Source organism: Arachis hypogaea, chromosome 16 (assembly GCF_003086295.3).
Source record: "Arachis hypogaea cultivar Tifrunner chromosome 16, arahy.Tifrunner.gnm2.J5K5, whole genome shotgun sequence".
NCBI classification, from domain to species: domain Eukaryota; kingdom Viridiplantae; phylum Streptophyta; class Magnoliopsida; order Fabales; family Fabaceae; genus Arachis; species Arachis hypogaea.
In genome coordinates this window covers 137266519-137287423 of record NC_092051.1, presented here as the reverse complement: position 1 = coordinate 137287423, position 20905 = coordinate 137266519, and the positions used below count along the sequence as shown (strand labels likewise).

The window sequence follows — 20905 nt, the reverse complement described above, 5'->3', positions numbered from 1 at the left end:
GTCGTAATTAAGAATCTCATAAATAAATAAAAATAAAAAAAAACCTGCACGAGGATAAACACTGTTAAACGTTGATCCCTCGCCTAGTCACCTTGAACCGCTTAATTGGATAAATAATTTTTTATTTTATTTATTTTTCTATTTGCGTTCTATTTTTTTTTTTCTGCCTTTCTTTCCTGTGCAAATTCATTTTCACAGAACAGAAACTTTCCTTTGCCAATCGGTAAGGTCCAAAACCAGAGTTTCGTAAGTCATTGATCACATTCAAGTTTTCGTTACTATATTTAATGTATCCATTGATTCTCTATTCTTTATCCTTCTTTATTTTTATGTGTTTTTCAGTTGTTAGCATAATCAAAATGCGCTGATATACTATACATTTTTTTCCTCAGATAATTTTGTCCCATTTTCATCATTCATTTAAACTTCCTAGTTTCATTTCTACCTTTACATGTTGATTTATGTTCAGTTTGTTATTAATTTATCATTGTAAATGTGAAGTTGCTGGTTTTGGGGAATTTAGCTTCCTATATGGGAATATGGAGATTTTTCGTTGAACTCAATGAGATTAAAACAGGGCACGCAGAATGCAGGGATTGGGATTAATTGGAAACATAAGAGTTGCTGAGTTGGGTTCAAATTTTGATAGCTTTACTCTGTTTTTTTTTTCTATTTGGGTCGCCTAATCTTGGGCCATTTACGGTTTGAAATCAAATTAAACAATAGAAATTTTAGTGTTTGATCGGAATTGTTATGATCCTATTTGTTTGTAAGAAAAGAAAATTCGATAAGACAAGAACTGAGGTGCTGGCCGCAATGTAATTAGACGTGGGTTTAATCATACCACGTGTGAGTTCCACTGTCTTAATTTAATGGTAATTAGACTATGATCTCAGTTAGAGTATTGTGCATCGAAAAAAATCTCAGTTAGACTATGATGTGGATATTCTTGACCTTAGCAAAATTGATTCCTTTGAAAATCACTTTGGTTTGACCAAAAGCACAAATTTCTTGCATTTCTACAAACTTACCAGTGGATTGAACTCTCTGTTATAAAAACTTGTGTGAAGGCTAGATTATTATTTGATTCTTTGTGCTGAAACAAATGTTTGTGATTTTAATGTTAGCATCAATGATTTTCTAGGAGAATGCAGCTGCAAGATACTGCAGATACAACCACCCTTAGTTATTGGTTGAATTGGAGGGTCTATCTTTGTGCACTTTGTGTTTTGCTGCCCATGGTTGTGGCGTTTCTTGTGATATGGAAGCATGAAGGTTCGAGGGACTCTATGCATGGCAAAGGAAAAAATCAGCAAGATGGCAATGGGACTTTACCTGGTGATGAAGCATGGAAACCATGCCTAAAGGAAATTCACCCTATTTGTTTACTAGCTTTTCGAGTTATTGCATTTGCTTCTCTTTTGGCAACGCTGATTGCCAAAGTTAGTATTAATGGTGGCACCATATTTTACTATTACACGCAGTTAAGCATTTTCTCCTTGTTCACTTCTCCTTATATTTTCTTGGCTTCTTGGTAATGCCATTCTTATATTCTTATATTGGTGCTATTGCTTGGTGGCTTGTTTTCTCAGTTGGAGAAGCTATGATAGTGCACAAGTTCTCCATTCTGATTTTAGATTTTTTTACTTTCCTCTCAGTTTCATTCCAGTATTTTACATTTCTTTCCTTTAGCTTCTAACTTCTAGTTATAATTTTTATTACTGTGGATTTGTTGCAGGTGGACTTTCACTTCGGTTACAATTTATTTTGCAGTAAGTCTCTTAACCCTTCTTAGGAGCCTTTAGTTACAATTTATTTCCCTTTCATATATCTTAATATGCCATTCCGCGGTGCTTTTTATTTACACTCAGAATATAGTACTCAGGCAAATAGCCTTAACACACAATTTGATTCCGAATTTTCATTTTGTAGTGTGGATGTGTGCTGTCAGTGTATGGGTGTTATCAGTATAAAACATCAACATTCTCCACCTCTAATGTTAATTTTGCTAGGATAGATGTAGACCAAGAACGAAACATGCCTTTCATGCATCATGAGGTTGCAAATCTCTCTAGAATGGAGGATCATGCTGATACCCTGGTCGAAATGCATAGGGGTAGTGTGACAGCTACCTTGAGTTGCCTTTTTCGTGTTCTATTCCAGGTAACTAGAAAAATTCAGTAATTCTAGTTGTATGGATAATGGATACTAGTCTTTTACTTCTTCGATATGATGCTATGTAGTTAGTTCTTTATTTTATGATGGTGAACTAATTTTACTCTTTTGTCCCCTCTATGTGAACTCATTTTTGTTAATCTACCCCCAGGCCAGCACACTCACTTTCTTGGAATCTTGAATTTTCTTATCTCCTTGTTAAGCTGATGCAAATTTTATACAAAATTTGTTAGATAATTTACTGGCTGAGACTAAATCTCCTGTGATGGATCTTATTGCATTCAAAGGCAAATCATTTTTATGTGAACTTGTATACTATCTAGCTGAACAAATAACATCTTTTTCAATTATGTTAGTAGTATAAAAATCTGTCATGCGTTGTTGACTAACATTGTTTCATGTGCTCCTCTAAATTTTAATGTCTTTATTTTGCCTCCAAACAGATGAATGCAGGGGCAGTGATGCTCACAGATTGCGTTTATTGGTTCATTATATTTCCGTTTCTTACCCTGAAGGATTATGATTGGAACTTTGTGAGTGGCAAATTTCTGAAGATTTACTTTCTTCTTACTTTATTCTCTCTAATTTATGCTTCAATTTTATTTTTGGAAGTAAATATTGTCACTCCCATTTTGATAATGCCATTCCCAATTTAATAAGATCTTGTTATGAATGTTCTTTCTATTGGGAGTGGCCCCCTTTTTTTTTACATAGCTTTCTTACCATTTGCTAATCGAGTGGGTTGACTTATGAACTGTCATAAATGGTTGAACTTGGGGCACATAGAGTATAGACGGGAGGTAACGGAGTGTAGACTGGATACTGATGGTTGAAGAAGGAAGTTGTCATAAACTCAAATTAGTTTTCTTATTTTGGAGCGCCTTAGATGTTTGGTTATCACCAAAAAACAAAAATAAATAAATAAATAAAATTGTTAAATGGATGATCAAGATTAGGTTTTAGGCCAATATAGTTATGTAATTTGCTATGAATTTGAAATCCTACTGTTTCATCTGACCAAAGATTTTATGTCTTATTTAGATGACAGTGAATATGCATACACTAAATGTTATCTTGCTCCTTGGGGATACAGCTCTAAATTGTCTGGTGAATATTTTCACTTCTAATATCGTAATTTGGACTAAATGCTTTAGTAACTCTGATGTTGAATTAACTCAACGTATATTTTTCAGCAAGTTCCCTGGACTGGGATGTCATTCTTTGTGTTATGGACAGGAGCTTTTGTCATTTTTCAGTGGATCATTCATGCTTGTGTCCCAATTTGGTAAGATTTTCTATACTTTATCATATTAGAATGTTAGATTTATAAATAATATATTAGAAGTTATGGTTATGTCTGAAGGAAGGAGTTGTAAGGGTACACAAAAAAGTATAGGAAGAAAGGTGTATTATTAACACTTATAGCTGAATCTGAGCTACAAGGAAGGGAACTCAGAATTAGGCAACAGAGGGAAGAAAGAGCACCATAGCAGCTCTGCTCTCCCAAGCCAATTTCCCAGAAATTACCTCTTTACAATCCAATCCATGTTCTAGATACCTCCTCCTATTGACCTCACTCACATACTCTGTACTTACTCTCTCTCCTCTGCCATCTGTCATCCTCTACTCCCATTCTCTGCTCAATCCGTTAAGCACTGCACCACCTTCCTGTCCTTTCGCTATGCCTGAACTAATGCTGAAATTGTCCCTTTACTTCTTACGCTTGTATACTCGCAGCCCTTGGGGAAATTGGTGCACTCCCAAAATGAGGCCTTTGAGGCCTATTATCTATACTTGTGGTTCACAGCCTCCGAGTGGCAGTAATTTATTATTTTATTTTACCTTATTGTTAGATTTTTCTAAGACAATAGCTTATCTAGAATGTTCACACTATGTTTCTTGTATTTTCTAGAAATATGCATCATTAATAACATAAAATATGCAGAGAAGTGGGTCTCACTAACGGCAATGGCATTCTCTTTTTTGCAGGTGGCCATACCCATTTCTTGATTTATCGTTGCCCCTTGCTCCATTGTGGTAGGTCATTTCACCATGTACAGATTTCAAACATTTTTGGACTAATGAATGATATGATGATACATCTGATGAATATATCGACGCTCTATATTTTCATCTTTCCTGCTTCCTTTCTACCTGGTATCTTGTTCTGGTGATTTTAATTATATAGAAATAAATAACTGTTAAAGGATTGACAAATTTGTTTAGACGTTAGAATCGATATTGGGTTTCTTGGAACATTTTTAATAGCATATTAGAACCATTTGAAAGAGAAAGGGACGTATCACCAATATGAGAAATAACAAGAATGTTGCCGTTACCAACAACAACAAAAGTGTTACCCAAATATGGACGAACGTTATTAAGATACCTACATCATTTGTCATATGTGCATTGGCATCAGTATCAGGAAGCTATGCATTTGTATCATCAGCCTAATTGAGGGTAAGAGCTGAAAGTGCAAGCAAGAGAGACTCAGATTGATAAGCATGGTTGAAAAGATGAGGGCAACCAAGTCCATCATGGTTGCCATCCTTGCAAATCTGACACTAAACTGCAGGTGAAGCCTGAGAGGGAGGCTTATTAGCACCAGATGAAGTGGAGTGGGGAGTGAATCCATGGCCTTTCGAGGTGACAGAGTGACTGATAGAACGAGGTTTAGGGTTTTAGTTGGGATGTATCGGGACGATGCTTTGATGGCATTGTGGGTATAAAAGGCTGGGGTAAGAGCCTTGGATAATTCTGTGGTGCGATTATCATAGTAAATGAGTTGGGGAGTGAGAGATTGATAAGAAGGGATAGTTAGGTGAATCATGGTAGTGGTGCATGAGTTATAGTCAAAGCCAAGCCCATGAAAACGGTGAAAAAACTTTATCTTGTTCTGGTAATGGCTTATCAATGAGTGAAAGATCATCACAAGTTGATCGGAGATTTAGTTATGAATTGATTGTGTAGGTTCCTTAAATAGGAGGGAGTCTGTTTGAGTAAGAATTCCTGTTCCACCATTGGAAGAGGGCCGTAGTTTCGCCGGAGATACAGCCCCCAAAGTCTTGGCTCTCAATCAAGTTGCACACTTGTTCATGCCATAAAATACAGTTGGATGAGTTGAGATCAAGGGGAACAAAATTACTAACATTTAAGGTGGTGGGGTATGGTGTATGGATAAGGAGACGAGTGGAGGTCGACATTCTGCGGTGAGCAGTGAGCACACATTTTATTTTTAGGCTAGGAGTTACAAATGGTAAGGAATCTGTTACATTGGCTTATAAATGATTTGGGTAAAAGATAAACATAGTTTAAATTTGACAAACTACTTAATAGCTTCGGCAGTTACAAATGAATGCTAATACTAACTAAAATTTGATCTTACCTTAACGTACGGTAAGTGTTTGTCTGTAACATGGTATCTCTACGTTGTCCAAGTTGTCTAGTTAGTGTCCCTTATCTAACATTCAAAATAACATATGCGATATGCTTAATCTTTTCGTTTTTGGTGTGTATTGTAGGTATTTGTTGGTCGGATTGTTGCATATTCCATGTTATGGATTATTTGTGCTGATTGTGGAAATGAAACATTATTTCTTGTCCAAATGGTTCCCATCCTCTTACCAGTGCTGAAAGGAAAGATCAACCGCTATCTAAGTCGGGTCGCTTTAGAGCCAATTGCTGTTTGGGTCTACTGCAAAACTATATCAGGGTGTGTTCTCCAGCTGCAAGATGCTATCCACAACTGAGTCCTTTTAACGCGCTCATGGCCACATCACATTACTGAAATTCCGCGAATGCAGTAATGTGAAGCATCCAGAATTCATTTCAATTATGCTACCGCTTAAAAATGCTTCCTCTCCAAAGGTAAGGCAAGATTTATGTAGGGAGCAAGTTGAGGATGGGGAGCTCTTCATTTTTATGGCATTATTTCCTGTTCCCCAACTAATGACTAATTGGGTTATATAAGTCCATTAATTAAAGGTAGAACTAGATTTTACTAGAAATATTATACTATAGTATAAATGGTAATGTTAGAAGTTGGATGTAGCCCAATTATACTCATTACATCATATTTAATATTTAAAACCCCTTTTGAGCTGCTTGTGAACCTTCCGGTATTGTCAGCGTTTGTTCAATTACTCTACTCTTGTACCCGCAAATGCAATGTGCTCATTATTTTGACTAATATCCAATGTTCATAACAAAAATGTTTACTTGAAAAAAAATGCAAATAGCATACCAAGTTTTCCGCTTTGTTTTTCAAAAGTGGTACGTCTGCACTACTTTTGCAACGTGCCCATTCTTTTTCTACTTTATTTATTGTGCATCTTCTTCTTCACACTTTCCATCTTTCAATTTTTAGGAGTGAGTACAATTACTGTATTTATTCTCATCATAAAACTTGAACATGTATAACTTTTTTATTTTTCAAATTTAAATCAATCTAATTAGATCATAATTTAATCTAAAATTTTGTATGTATTCTTTTTGAGTATTAATTGATCAAATATATCCATTTTAATCTCTTCTATCAATTTTTTTAAGTACTAGTTGCATGTTAAAAGTTTGAATTATTAATATTATTAATATTTTTTATTATTTTTAGAAAATATATTTTTATATTTACGATATACGTGCAAAATTATCTTGTTTACAGAAGAACAGATTTTGATAATAATTTTTTAAATTATTTATTTTAGTAATTATTATATTTATTTAATTTATTAAAATAAAAAATCCTATAAATATATGATCACTGGGTTTGGCAAAAAAAAAAATATAGCTCCCTAATCCTGTTCCCATATTGGTGTATTGTATTTTATTCATTTATTTATTTATTTTATCAAAGATTGATTATTCCGTTCCCTTATAGTCATGATTGCAATAAATTTGAGTAAATATCCAAATTGGTTTTTAAGAAATTTCAAATCGGATACTTGGTCTCCAATAAATTTGTATTCACTAACAGTTTTCGAAAATTATTCTTATCGGACAATTTGTTCTTTGTCATTTTAATCAAATTTTTAATATTTATGTTGGACAAAATTTTATTATAAGATAATTAGATAAAAAAAATCACTGTAAAATTTGTCCCCTTGAAAACGATGAAGGGACCAACGAGTTCGACGGTAGTAATTCTAGAAAATTTATAGAGAATAAAAATTTATTAAAAAACAACACATCCGATTTAAAATTTTTTGAAGATCAATTTGAATATTTTATCCAACCCTTTTATTTCAATTTTGGTTCCTACAATACAATACTGTTTAGCTTGTTTTGTAAACAAGTATAATAGTATGCGCTTATCTACTGACTATTATAAAATTTAAATATAAAACAAATTATATAAACAAGAACGACATAATCGACACTATGGCGCCTACTGCATGTCAAGGTGTTTTTCTTTCTCTTTAAGGATTTTTTATAATTTTAAATTTGTTGATAATAAAGTCAGGCTCCTCACTTGGTTGGATCTGTACGATACTTTGTCCACGAATCCATTCTGATTCCATACGAGTTTATCATGGTGAAGTGGTATCGAAGGTATGGATTGACTGGGAATAGATGCTATATGTAACATGTTTAGTGTTGGGCCTTGAATTTTGTGGTTGGACTGTAATCAGTGTGTACTTGGAGCTTCATTGGTGGCAGCTCGTGCTCGAGCCTTTTACACAGAATTTTCAGTGATTTCAATCCCATTTTTTAAGCATGGTTTATTTATGCTTTTATCCTCTTAGGTTTGCCCTGAACATGAGTACATGACTCCATTAAGCTAAATTCTGTGTCTTTGATAGGGATAACAAGGTGGGGTTTGGGTGTGTTGTTCCGGACGCTTGCAATGGGTGGATGTGGGGTGTTCGTGTAAAAGTGTCCGGAATCAGCATTTTGAAGTGGTGAATAGTTCATATCGAATATTTCATAGGACGTCAAAAGAAATGAACCATTTTTTTTAATGTGTTTAATTCCGAACATTCTTATGTTAACATGAATAAGACTGCTAATGTCAATTAGGAAAAGCAACAACCAATTATGCATAATAATGGCTGTATTCGAATAAACAATAACAATTACACTTATTTGTTGAACTTATTTTTGTGTAGAAAGAAAAAAGGGAATGCTAGGGGACAATGACTTTGTTGAACAATATGAACAATTACCAATCAAATAAAAACACACTACCCCTCCAAATTAACCCTCTAAATTTTAATATTAAAATAACCATCCGTACATTAGTAAAATGAACATTTAATATATCTATTGTTTACATTGTTTAATATTTTCATTATTTACCTATACTTTTCAAAAAAAAATGTGAATGGTTAACAAATATTGATCATCTGGTATAATCAGGACGAGTTAGACTGTAGTTTGTATTAATTTGCAGTCACTCTTGTAAAATTGTATAATTTTTGTGCTACTTTTGCAGGCAGCATAATCGAAATCATCTTGAAAAATTCTCTACTACAATTTAGCAAGCCTTGTGTACTAAAATTGTTTTATTCCACAGGCAATACATGCGAAATTGCTTGTCAATTTTGTATTTTAAGGTAACGTTTGTTTTGAAGTACTAGAATTGTACAATTTAGCAAGCTTTGTGTACTAAAATTGTTTTATTCCACAGACAATACATGCGAAATTGCTTGCTAGTCAATTTTGTATTTTAAGGTAAAGTTTGTTTTGAGGTACTAGGACTGTAGGACAGAGACGGAAAGATTGAGATTCAATATTATATTTGCTGGTTCAGGTACTAAAATTTTAGTATTTATCATCAAAATTTTTAATACCTCCAAAAAGTGGAGACACGACTGAAATTTTTTATGATAGAGACTGAAATTTTAATAATATTTTATAATTAAAATATTCTCATTTTATTAATTAATTTCAACTTTATTTTTTGTACAAATTAAATTAAAGTTTCATTCTTATTTAAATTTCTATCTCTCACTTTTTCATTAAACCCAATATTAAGACTTATTTTAATAGTTGTCTCTTAATCTTAATCTCTCCCCAAACGCTACGTAAGATAAGCAAAATTGTTTTTACCGCGAAATTGAGGAATATTAGGTAAAAAGTGTTGTAAAACAACTAAATAAATAAAGATGAGGTAATATAAAATAAAATAAAAAAGTATAATTAGATAATTCTTGTACTAGTATTTACCATAATTACTATCTCAATATAATAGAGATAATTAATATATATAAAGAGAGAGAAAGAAATATTGCAACTTGAAAGGGAGAGAGAATTGTTTATTACTGTGTGTTTGTCTCCTCATTAAAAACCTTGTCAAGAAAAATTCAATGGAAAAAAAACCTAACCAAGGAAAAAAAGTAAAGTCTCCCCCTCTTGTCGACATCATTTAATGTCTCGAAATCGGTGTATTCCAATCTCATGTACCAATCTTTCAAAGGAGGATTTTGGGAGTGACTTTGTGAATAAACCTGCCATATTATCACTTGATCAGATCTGTTGGACATCAATTGTCCCTTGATTTTGAAGATCATGAGTGAAGAAGAATTTGGGAGAAATATGCTTTGTTCTATCACCTTTAATGTATCCACCTTTAAGTTGAGCAATGCATGCTGTATTATCCTCAAATAGGACAGTTGAAACTCTCTTATGATCAATCAGTCCACATGATGATAGAATATATTGGATCAAACTCCTGAGCTAAAAACACTCGCGACTTGCTTCATGAATCGCTACTATTTCGGCATGATTAGAGGATGTTGCAGCAATCGTCTGTTTCGTGGACCTCCATGATATAGCTGTTCCACCATACGTAAACAGGTATCTTGTTTGAGATCTCCCTTTATGTGAATCAGACAAGTATCTAGCATCTGCATAGCCAACTAGTTGTGACATGGATCCATAGGGATAAAACAATCCCATATCAACTGTTCCATGAAGATATCGAAAGATTTGTTTGATTCCATTCCAATGTCTTCTGGTTGGAGAGAAACTATATCTTGCTAGTAAATTTACAGCAAATGATATATCGGGTCTTGTATTATTAGCAAGATACATTAGCGCTCAAATGACATTGAGATATGGTACATCAAGACTAAGGATATCTTCATTTTCTTCTTTAGGACGGAATTGATCCTTTTTCACATCCAAAGATTTTACGATCATTGAGGTACTCAAGGGATGTGACTTATCCATATAAAATCTTTTCAAGATCTTCTCTGTGTATGTTGTTTGATGAATAAAGATCCCATTTTTTATATGCTCGATCTGCAGGCCGAGACACAATTTAGTCTTTCCAAGATCTTTCATCTCAAACTCTTCTTTTAGAGTTTTTATAATTGTTGGAATCTCTTTACAAGTCCCAATGATATTTAAATCATCAACGTACACATCAATTATAATGAATCCAGATGCAGATTTCTTTATGAAAACACATGGACAGAGATTATCATTCTTGAATCCATTTTTTTCCAGATACTCAGTAAGATGATTATACCACATTCGTCCAGATTGCTTTAGACCATATAAAGATATTTACAATTTGACTAAGTATAACCCTTGCGAATATTCATTGGATGGTTTAGATATCTTTAGTCCTTCAGGGACTTTCATATAGATATCCCGATCTAATGAGCCGTATAAATAGGCTGTTACCACATCCATTAAATGCATATGCAGTTTATAATATACAGATAAACTGACCAAATAACGCAATGTTATCGCATCCACTACAGAGGAATACGCTTCTTCATAATTTATACCGGGTCTCTGTGAAAAACCTTGTGCTACAAGTCAAGTTTTGTAACGTACAACTTCATTTTTCTCATTTCGTTTTCTCACAAATACCCATCGGTATCCAACAGGTTTTACATCTTCTGGTGTACGGACTACAGGTCCAAAGACTTTATGTTTTGCAAGTGAGTCTAACTCAGCCTTCATGACTTCTTTCCATTTTGGTCAATCATTTCTTTGTCGACATTCTTCGACTGATCTTGGCTCAAGATCCTTACTTTTATGCATGATATTTGATGTCATATGCAAATATTTCATTGACAATTGTCTTATTTCAGTCCCATTTCTCTCTTGTAAAGACATAATTTATCGAGATCTCGTCATTTTCACAATTTTCAGGTACCTAAACGTCTTCTGGCATTAAAACTATATCAGAATTTTGGACAACTACAGATGTCTTTACTATGTCTTTTTCAACAGGAATAGTATTTACCTCTTTTCTCTTTCGAGGATTTTTGTCTTTGGAACCGACATGCCTGCCACGCTTCTGGCGTGTATTTTATTCGGTGGCAATTTGTCCAACTGGTACATCAATTTGAATTGGGGTATTTTTCGCTGGTATATAAGAATTGGTTATCCTCTTTGTATCGGAAAATGCATCAGACAATTTATTTACTATTCTTTGCAAATGTATAATCTTTTGAACTTCTAGTTCACATTGCCCTAATCGAGGATCTAAATGCATCAAGGATGATGCATTCCAATTAAGTTCCTTTTTAGGAAGCTTATTCTCTCTCCGTAATGTTGGAAATTTTGATTTCTCAAAATGATAATCCGCAAACCGGGATTTAAATATATCTTATCTCAAGATACCTCACTATAGAGGGAGAATCATATCCAACATATATCCCCAATTTTTTTGGGGTCCCATTTTGGTGCGATTAGGTGGTGCAATAGGAACATATAGCGCATACCCAAATATTCTTAAATGGGAAATATTTGGCTGCTGGCCAAAAGCTAATTGCATAGGAGAGAACTGATGGTAACTCGTTGGCTTCAAACGAATAAGTGCTACAGCATGTAAAATAGCATGCCCCCAAACCGAGGTTGGGAGATTCGTTCTCATAAGTAAGGGGTCTAGCAATTAATTGGAGACGTTTAATAAGTGATTCTGCTAACATATTTTGTGTGTGAACATAAGCTACTGGATGTTCAACACTTATTTCATTAACTATACAATAAGCATCAAAAGCTTAGGAAGTAAATTCACCAGCATTATCAAGACGAATTGCTTTGATTGAATTTTCTGGAAATTGTGCTTTTAATCGAATAATTTGAGCCAGTAATATCGCAAACGCCAGGTTGCGAGAAGACAATAAGCACACATGTGACCATTTCGAAGATGCGTCTATTAGGACCATAAAATATCTAAAAGATCTACATGGTGGATGAATAGGTCCACATATATCGCCTTAAATCATTTCTAAAAATTCAGGGGACTCAAATCCAATCTTTACTGGTGATGACCTTAAAATTAACTTTCCCTGAGAACATACAGCACAACAAAATTCACTAGATTTAAGAATCTTCTTATTCTTTAGTGAATGTCCATGGGAGTTTTCAATAATTCTCCTCATCATGGTTGTTCTCGGATGACCCAATCGGTCGTGCCAAGTTATGAATTCATTTGGGCCAGTAAACTTCTGGTTTACAATGACATGTGATTCAATTGCACTAATGTTGGTATAATATAAACCAGATGAGAGTGAGGGTAATTTTTCTAATATAACCTTTTTATTTAAATCATGAGTTGTGATACATAAGTACTCATGATTTCTCTCATTCATAGTCTCAACAAGTTTCTTAGAGACTTGGTAGACAATATTACATTATTTATTATGAATTTTGTTCCTTCGTTAAACAAAATTATAACTCTTTCGGAGCCTTCAATCACGTTGCCTGAGCCAATAATAGTATTAACATATTCTTTTTTTGGCACAAGATGAGTAAAATATATATTACTTTTGAGAATAGTGTGCGAACTTATACTATTCGCAAGGTAAATATCTTCACTATATGTCATTGCCATTCTCTTCAAAGACAAATAATAAGAATAATAAAATGAATAGTATACACACTTAAATTGAATACTTGATCGGAATTATTTTTCTAAGAAATACTGTATATAAAAATAATGTCATATACTAAAATTTTATTTTAAAACTTGACACATTTAATGATTTCAAAATTCATAAACATTAATATTTCATTATTTATATACATCATATTTGAAATTTAAATATATAGAAAATAAAACTTAACAATAAGTTCTTTACATTATTTATTCACATGGATACTTAACAATCCCACATATTAAACTATTCCATCATTAATCAAATGACCAATATTTCCTTCACGATCCTCAAAGAAATCAGATACATCATAATGAGTGGTGAAATTTTCAGCATCATTTGAAACAAAATTTGTTTCCTTTCTTTGTCGTCTTTTTTCACAAATACTTGATAAAGATCAACTAGGTGTCTTGGAGTACGACAGGTACGTGACTAATGGCCCTTTCCACCACCATGGAAATATTTATCCTCAATTGATTTATTTTACTTATTGTTTCTTTCTTTATCCCACTTTCTTGTGAATATAATTATTCTTCTTTCCATTTTTCTTGTTACCAAAATCTTGCCATTTATCTCTTATGGGATAATAATTTGCTGCCTTTACTTCAGGAAATGGGGCGGCGCCAGCTGGGCGCGCTTCATGATTCCTTAAAAGTAATTCATTGTTGCGTTCAGCAACAAGAAGGCAAGAAATTAACTCAGAATATTTTTTAAACCCCTTTTTTTCGATACTGCTGCTGTAGGAGCACATTCGAGGCATGGAAGGTTGATAAAGTTTTCTCTAACATATTGGGATTGAGGAAGTATCACCGTCTTTTGATGATTGTACCATTTTTCAAGGTCTTTCCACAGATCTGCAGGACCTTTTAATGTGAAATATTCATTTTTCAATCATACGTCAAGATGACGATGAAAGAAAAATATGGTTTTGGCTTTATCCTTCTGAGATGTATTATTTTCAACATTAATGGTATCTCCAAGATCCATTGAATCAAGATGGATTTTTAGCATCTAGTATCAATGATAAATAATTGTTTCCAGATATATCAAAAGCATTAAATTCAAGATGAGAGAGTTTCGACATAATGAAAATTTGTTACCTGAGTCTTCCTAAAATTTGATCAGAGTCTCGTGCTGATAACGTGTTGTAAAACAACTAAATAAATAAGGATGAGGTAATATAAAATAAAATAAAGAAGTATAATTAGATAATTCTAGTATTAGTATTTACCATAATTACTACTCAGTATAATAGAGATAATTAATATATTTACTAATATTATATATTGTAATGTATATATATAAAGAGAGAAAGAAGTTTTGCAACTTGAACGGGAGAGAGAATTGTTTAGTGCTGTGTGTTTGTCTGAGACTTAGACCATCTCCAGTAGGGAACTCATCTCAGTCCCTATTTATGGCCCACCTGTCATAAAAAGTAACTTCACATCAGCTTTTGCGTTATAAACGGTAAATAGGAACTCAAAGCATCTCTCTCTTCTCCATTAGGAGGAACTAACTTTAGTCCCTGTTGTGGTCCCACTTAATTAATTAATTAAAATACTTAAAATTAATGTAATTGATTTTTTTAATAATATTATTTAAATTTATAAATTTAAAAATAATTCACTATTAAAAGATATTAATATTAAATAAATTCATATATAATAATAATACACAATATATAATTCGGGATTACACTAATTTATAGTTTTGTGTTTACAATTGCTAATTTTAATAATATCGTTAGCATTTTAAATTTTAAAAATAAAAATAACTAACTCAACTAAGAATTATTTTGTAAGGTGTAAAAATTAAATTTATTTTTTAATGTAAGTAAATTTAATTAATTATAATTTAATATAATAATATAAATAATATTCAATATTAATTATGATATAAATAATTAATATAAATCATTAATTAAATAAAAAATTAATTATTTAATCTAATTAATTATTTTTTAAATAATTAATATAAATTATTAATTAAATAAAAATATAATTATTTAATATAATTTTTATTATAATTATTATTAATTTAATTATTATTTTATTATTTAATATAATTATTTAATTATTTTAGATTTTATATTATTATTTTTTAAAAATAACTTGCCAAATGGCAAGTTATTATTGGTTAACTTGAGTCCCTGTTTAGAGGGACTCTCTCACCTTGAGACTCGTGCGGGAACTCATTCCTTCTCTCCTCCAATGGTTAGAGTTCCTATGTGTAAGAAAAAAGTGAAAGAGGAACTCATGCTCTTAGACCATCTCCAGTAGGGAACTCATCCCAATTCTTGTTTATGGCCCACCTGTCATAAAAAGTAACTCCACATCAGCTTTTGCATCATAAACAATAAATAGAAACTCAAAGTATCTATCTCTTCTCCATTAGGAGGAACTAACTTTAGTCCCTATTGTGGTCCCACTTAATTAATTAATTAAAATACTTAAAATTAATATAATTAATTTTTTTCAATAATATTATTTAAATTTATAAATTTAAAAATAATTCATTATTAAAAGATATTAATATTAAATAAATTCATATATAATAATAATACACAATATATAATTCGAGATTATACTAATTTATAGTTTTGTGTTTACAACTGCTAATTTTAATAATATCATTAGCATTTTAAATTTTAAAAATAAAAATAACCAACTCAACTAAAAATTATTTTATAAGGTATAAAAATTAAATTTATTTTTTAATGTAAGTAAATTTAATTAATTATAATATAAATAATTAATATAAATTATTAATTAAATAAAAATTTAATTATTTAATTTAATTAATTATTTAATTAATTATTATTTAAATAATTAATATAAATTATTAATTAAATAATAATATAATTATTTAATATAATTTTTATTATAATTATTACTAATTTAATTATTATTTAATTATTTCAGATTTTATATTATTATTTTTTTATAATAACTTGCCAAATGGCAAGTTATTATTGGTTAATTTGAGTCCCTGCCTTACTTTGATCCTTGTGCGGGAACTCACTCCTTCTCTCCTCCAATGGTTAGAGTTCCTATATGTCAGAAAAAAGTCAAAGAAGAACTCACCATTGGAGGTGCTTTTAGCCTCCTATTTATAAGCATACAAAAAGTAACATTTTCAACCTTCATTAAATTCATTTTCTCTTGAGAATGAATATCCACCTATTCAATCTTATCACAACAAAAAGATGAATAGTTTTATATTTGTTTAAAATGATAAATATGAATTGTTTTTAACTTTTAATTAAAAAATCCCTAAATCTTAATTTATAAATAATTAAACAGTCTCGGGCACAAATGCCAAAGCAAGACACAACAAAACGAAAGAAAAAACATGGCGTTGCCCAAAGCCAAGGAGATCGTGTCCTCAAATCCAGTCGTCGTTTTCAGGTCTCTCTCTTCCCATCTTCCTAATTTATCTCTTGCTCTCTCTTTTGTGTGAAAGATCTCCGGAACTGACAGTGTTAATTCGATTCGCAGCAAAACCTATTGCCCATTCTGCGTCGAAGTGAAGCAGCTCTTCACTAAATTGGGTGTTACTGTCAAGGTCATTGAACTCAACACTGAATGTGAGTTCCTTCTTTCTCACTTTTTCCTTAATCCCTTCGTGATTTCATCGCTTTTGTGAACCCTTATTTGAGTTTTGTGAGTGGTGGGTTAAAATTGAAAAGATGATCGGCGCCGACATTTCCAATTTTTGAAAGATTCTCGATCGTCATCTTTTTTATTTATTTTTCCTGTTTTTATATGATTTGTATTTTAAGTAGATTTGGTCATATGATCCATTGATTCCTCAGTTTCTAGTCAAACTGATTTTGTGAATAAAATAAGCTTTACTTTACCCATATTTTATTTTTCAAAAAGAACAGGTCTTAGATTTCGATGATTTTTGTCTTTTGCGAGTTAATTGAATATTGATTGTACTACTATCCACTAAGATTTTGCCTAAAGATTGTCTCTGGAAAAATAGCCTAAAAAATTGAAACTATTAAGTGACCTCATTGTTTAGGCCAAATCAATCTGACCCAATGTTAAAAAAGGTTTTGGTATCCTTTCGGGAAAGAGATGCATCCTCAAGAACTCCATTACGTTTTCTGCTTGGCACCACGGTGTCCAGATACTCCTAACAATGTTAGTAGATCGAAACTTTCGATTGAACTTTCAGTATTGAAATTTAAAAGATTAGAAAGATATTTGTTTCCTGTGCTAGAGTGTATTCTAATCTAAAGTAGGTATTTGAAAACTTTAGTAAAATGTGATGGATCGAGGATTACTTTACTTGTATCGAGATGCTATATTCACATCTGATAAATAGACTAAGTGAGGTGTCTGTACACTTATATGACACACACTATACAAAGAATAAACTACCATGAAAGAGAGAAAGAGTGAGATATCATATTTGGGTAAAGGTTTGGAAGGTGAGGATGATTTGTAGGATTTGAGAACATTTATGTTGATGTATTTTTTTTTTCTTTTTTGGTGGCAATGGTGGTGTAGTTTTCTCGGGAGTAGTTGTATCGGCGTTTTCATCTTTCATGGGTAGAAATAGTTTATTCGATATATGTATTTAACTAATTATTCTTTCTTTCTTAATTTAGAGATATTTCAAACATAACTTTTGGAAAAAGTACTTACATTTTATTTTTTAATCTTTTTTAGAAAGATTTTTTTGTTAGTATTTTTTTTTTATATTTGCATAGAAAATATCGCTGTTTTTTTTATTTAATAGAAAATTCATTATACTCTTCTTAAATAATAATTGTATCAATAGTATTTGAAAATGCTAATGTTGGTAGTTTGGGCGTTAATAGTTTGTCCGGATATTAAACGAAATTGCATTTTATTTTGATAATAATTGTTGTTTTGTTTTAATTGAATTTGGTTGAAATAGGAGTGGTTGAGAAAGTGGTGGTAGTGTTGTTGTTGTTGGTGGTGGTGGTGGTTGTGTTGGGCTGGTGGCTGAATCAAGGGTATTATAGTCTTTCCAAATATTTGTGTGTCTTGCTCATTAGCTTTGCCAAACCTCATTCACAGACAAATATTTTGTCTCCCTGTCTGTTTCATGGTATACATTAACCAAACAGGACCTCAGGGATAGCTTAATTTTTGTATGTTGAGAAAATGCTTCAAAAATGTTTTATGGCTTAAGCTTCTTCGATGATTGGTTCTATGCAATTTTGCATTTGAAAGTTAAGTTAATTCACGTGATTGGACATTTGCAGCTGATGGAAGTGAGATCCAATCGGCACTAGCCGAATGGACTGGTCAGCGGACTGTGCCAAATGTGTTTATCGGTGGGAACCACATTGGCGGCTGTGACGGTAAGATTTACGCTTTATCATGGATCTGTTTATACTTACAAACATATATAATACTTTAATCTGCAATCTGGGAAAAATATTCACGCTCACTGTTTTATTATTATATATACTTTTCTTGCTATTGATCACCTTGACTAAAAGTTTAAAAAGACTGAACATCAAAAATGATCTAAGGAGTAATTTTATTTATTTAGCCTTAATATATGTCCAAATTAATTTTGGACTCTTATTTGGGGTTGGGCAATTTTATTAATTCTCCCTAAAGACTACTTATTTCCAACAAAAGTAAGTTCTTCAAGGTCAAACTCTTGAATGATCAATCAACTTCATTTCACTTAATGGCGAAGGAATTATACCGATGAGGGCCAGAATCTATTTTGATGTATTTTAAGATAACTTGTATCCAAATCCAAAATAAAAGTAATGTTGATTTTCAACACTCCTAATATTCTTGAAATATGTTGAGATATATTGTTGTGATACAATGGTCAGTAGTTTAGGTGGTGCATTTATGGAGAGTAGTTGAATAAGACTTATGGAAGCTGTGCATTCACTAGCAGCAGCCACTTTGCTCCTTTCAATTTAAAGGCATTTTTTTATTGAAAAATCTTAGTCAATTGTGTGTCTTTGTGGTTGCTGGAGCGTCCTATGCTTTGTTCTTCTCTTCTTAGTCCAAAAGAAAGACACCTTACACTGTCTGAGTCTTCTTCTCCGGCGCTGCCTAGCCCAGCCAATAGTGTTGCTGTCCGAGGCTTGATGTGCTTCCACATGCTGTTTTCTCCCTCGGACATCCGCAGCTGTTTCTGCTACGTGTCCACTGCCTTCTCTGGCACTGCTTCATCAGTGCACACCTTGTCATTGAGTCACCAGTCACCACTACTATGTTGTTCTAATCATTTTGTTCAAGTCTATCACTTTCAACATCAACCTACCCGTCTAGACTTTGTTCTACTATTTCCCTCATGACAGAGTGAATTCAAAAGGCTGACGAGGTGTCACGGGAGCCTTTTCCATAAAAGAAAATATTTGATGATTGGTGACTTTGGTGAAGTTTTTAAATCTTTCCGTGGCTTTTTGTCGTTTTTATTTTTTATGGCTATTTTTGTTGGCGTGTGAATTTTTCAAGTGCATTCTTTTATAGGTTATTCTAATGTCAACGAATGAAATTGAGTTGTTATTCTTCATTTTTATGCAGCAACAACTAATTTGCACAGTCAGGGGAAGCTGGTACCTCTGCTGACTTCGGCTGGTACCACTGTTGCTTCTGCTTCTGGTTGACGAGCCCGGTTTCCTCTTATGTAGTTAATAGCTTAATAAAGAGTAAAGACGCTCGCTGTTTGGTCTTTTAGATGTAATTGAAGATGCATATCTTTCTACTTTTTATTTTCCTTCTCTTCAGTGTGGATTCTCTTTAAATTTGAAATACAACCGTTTGAAAAAGTTTACATGGGCTACATCTGCAACTTAAATTACAGCTCTTTTAATAAGCTGCATTATGCGATTTCAAAATGTTTTGAGATTGAGGTTCGAGGACCATAATAGTCTCTAGATTCCTTTTCGATGCTGACTTAACAAATACAGAGATGCTCTGACACTTTCTTGTCACGTGTCGAAAGGGGGTCTAAGAATGTAGAACCACGTTAAAAAAATAACAAATAGAAAGACGACATGGCCAAGCCCATAATCCTCTTACGCTTCTCTCAAACTCCAATAGCACAAGCACAAATCAGTGCAGCAAAACATATTCTTCTTCTTCATTCTTATCTCCCTTAACGCCTTACTCTCCTCTCCTCCCTCATGTCTCTTCTTCAACAATAATTTCATACACTTTTATTTTAATTATTTTCACTAATTTTCTTCTACTTTAACTATATTATGCCCTATCTTGGTTTTTATTTCAAAATTTCATTAAAGTAACCTAAATTTGAAAAAATAAAATTATTTTTAATTCAAGTGTTACTAATTATTAAGACATCAAAATGACTCTTTAGTTTGATAATTACCTATATTTTTAATTTGTCATGGTTATAGTTATGTGTATTAACAAATCCAAAAATTTAAGGTTAGAATAAGATAAAATTTAAGATTTTTAGGTATATAAGTTCTATTATATCGATTGATGTCAAGATTAACTTATTAGAGTTATTATTGTTATATTTGTGATATTAAATTCTCAAAGGAACTACTCTCCTTGCCAATTGAAATGTGTGGAGTAGAAATTCTTCTCTTAGATTTTAGTCTGTGAGTAAACTTTGTATCTATAGTCAATTTTAGTATTGTATTATTTTTATCATTATAAAAAATAATTTTAAAATTAATTATTTCGTTAGTTACTAACTTATTTATCAACATGATGTTTATGTTAAGTATTTTACAAAAAAAAATTCACTTGAGACATATTTTGTGTTAAAATTAATTAAGTTTGTCATATGAGAAATTAAATTACAATATAAATATTATTTTGAATATACAATTTGAATGTAAACTTAGTATTGAATTTGGATAAAATTATCATATGGATTATTATTGAATTGATGGTGCACTTATT

At 32.0% G+C, this 20905-nt stretch overlaps 2 protein-coding genes across 5 annotated transcripts; both read left to right on the top strand.

Moving 5' to 3' along the window:
• Nucleotides 1-6291, top strand: LOC112755213 (uncharacterized). 4 transcript variants are annotated; one of them, XM_025803155.2, is made up of 9 exons: nucleotides 1-223; nucleotides 1145-1483; nucleotides 1739-1772; nucleotides 1933-2163; nucleotides 2619-2708; nucleotides 3217-3282; nucleotides 3369-3460; nucleotides 4165-4212; nucleotides 5700-6291. In XM_025803155.2, the coding sequence occupies exons 2-9, from the start codon at nucleotides 1149-1151 to the stop codon at nucleotides 5809-5811; spliced, it is 1008 nt and encodes a 335-aa protein (XP_025658940.1). In that variant the 5' UTR covers nucleotides 1-223; nucleotides 1145-1148; the 3' UTR covers nucleotides 5812-6291. The 4 variants fall into 4 exon arrangements, with proteins under 4 accessions (XP_025658940.1, XP_025658941.1, XP_025658943.1 ...); XM_025803156.3 differs by having other exon boundaries at nucleotides 6-246; XM_025803158.3 differs by having other exon boundaries at nucleotides 10-223; nucleotides 2013-2163.
• A 9862-nt stretch (nucleotides 6292-16153) lies between these two features.
• On the top strand, nucleotides 16154-19811 carry LOC112755212 (glutaredoxin). Its single transcript, XM_025803154.3, has 4 exons — nucleotides 16154-16423; nucleotides 16514-16602; nucleotides 18259-18357; nucleotides 19553-19811. The coding sequence occupies exons 1-4, from the start codon at nucleotides 16368-16370 to the stop codon at nucleotides 19633-19635; spliced, it is 327 nt and encodes a 108-aa protein (XP_025658939.1). The 5' UTR covers nucleotides 16154-16367; the 3' UTR covers nucleotides 19636-19811.
• Nucleotides 19812-20905: the final 1094 nt, after the last annotated feature.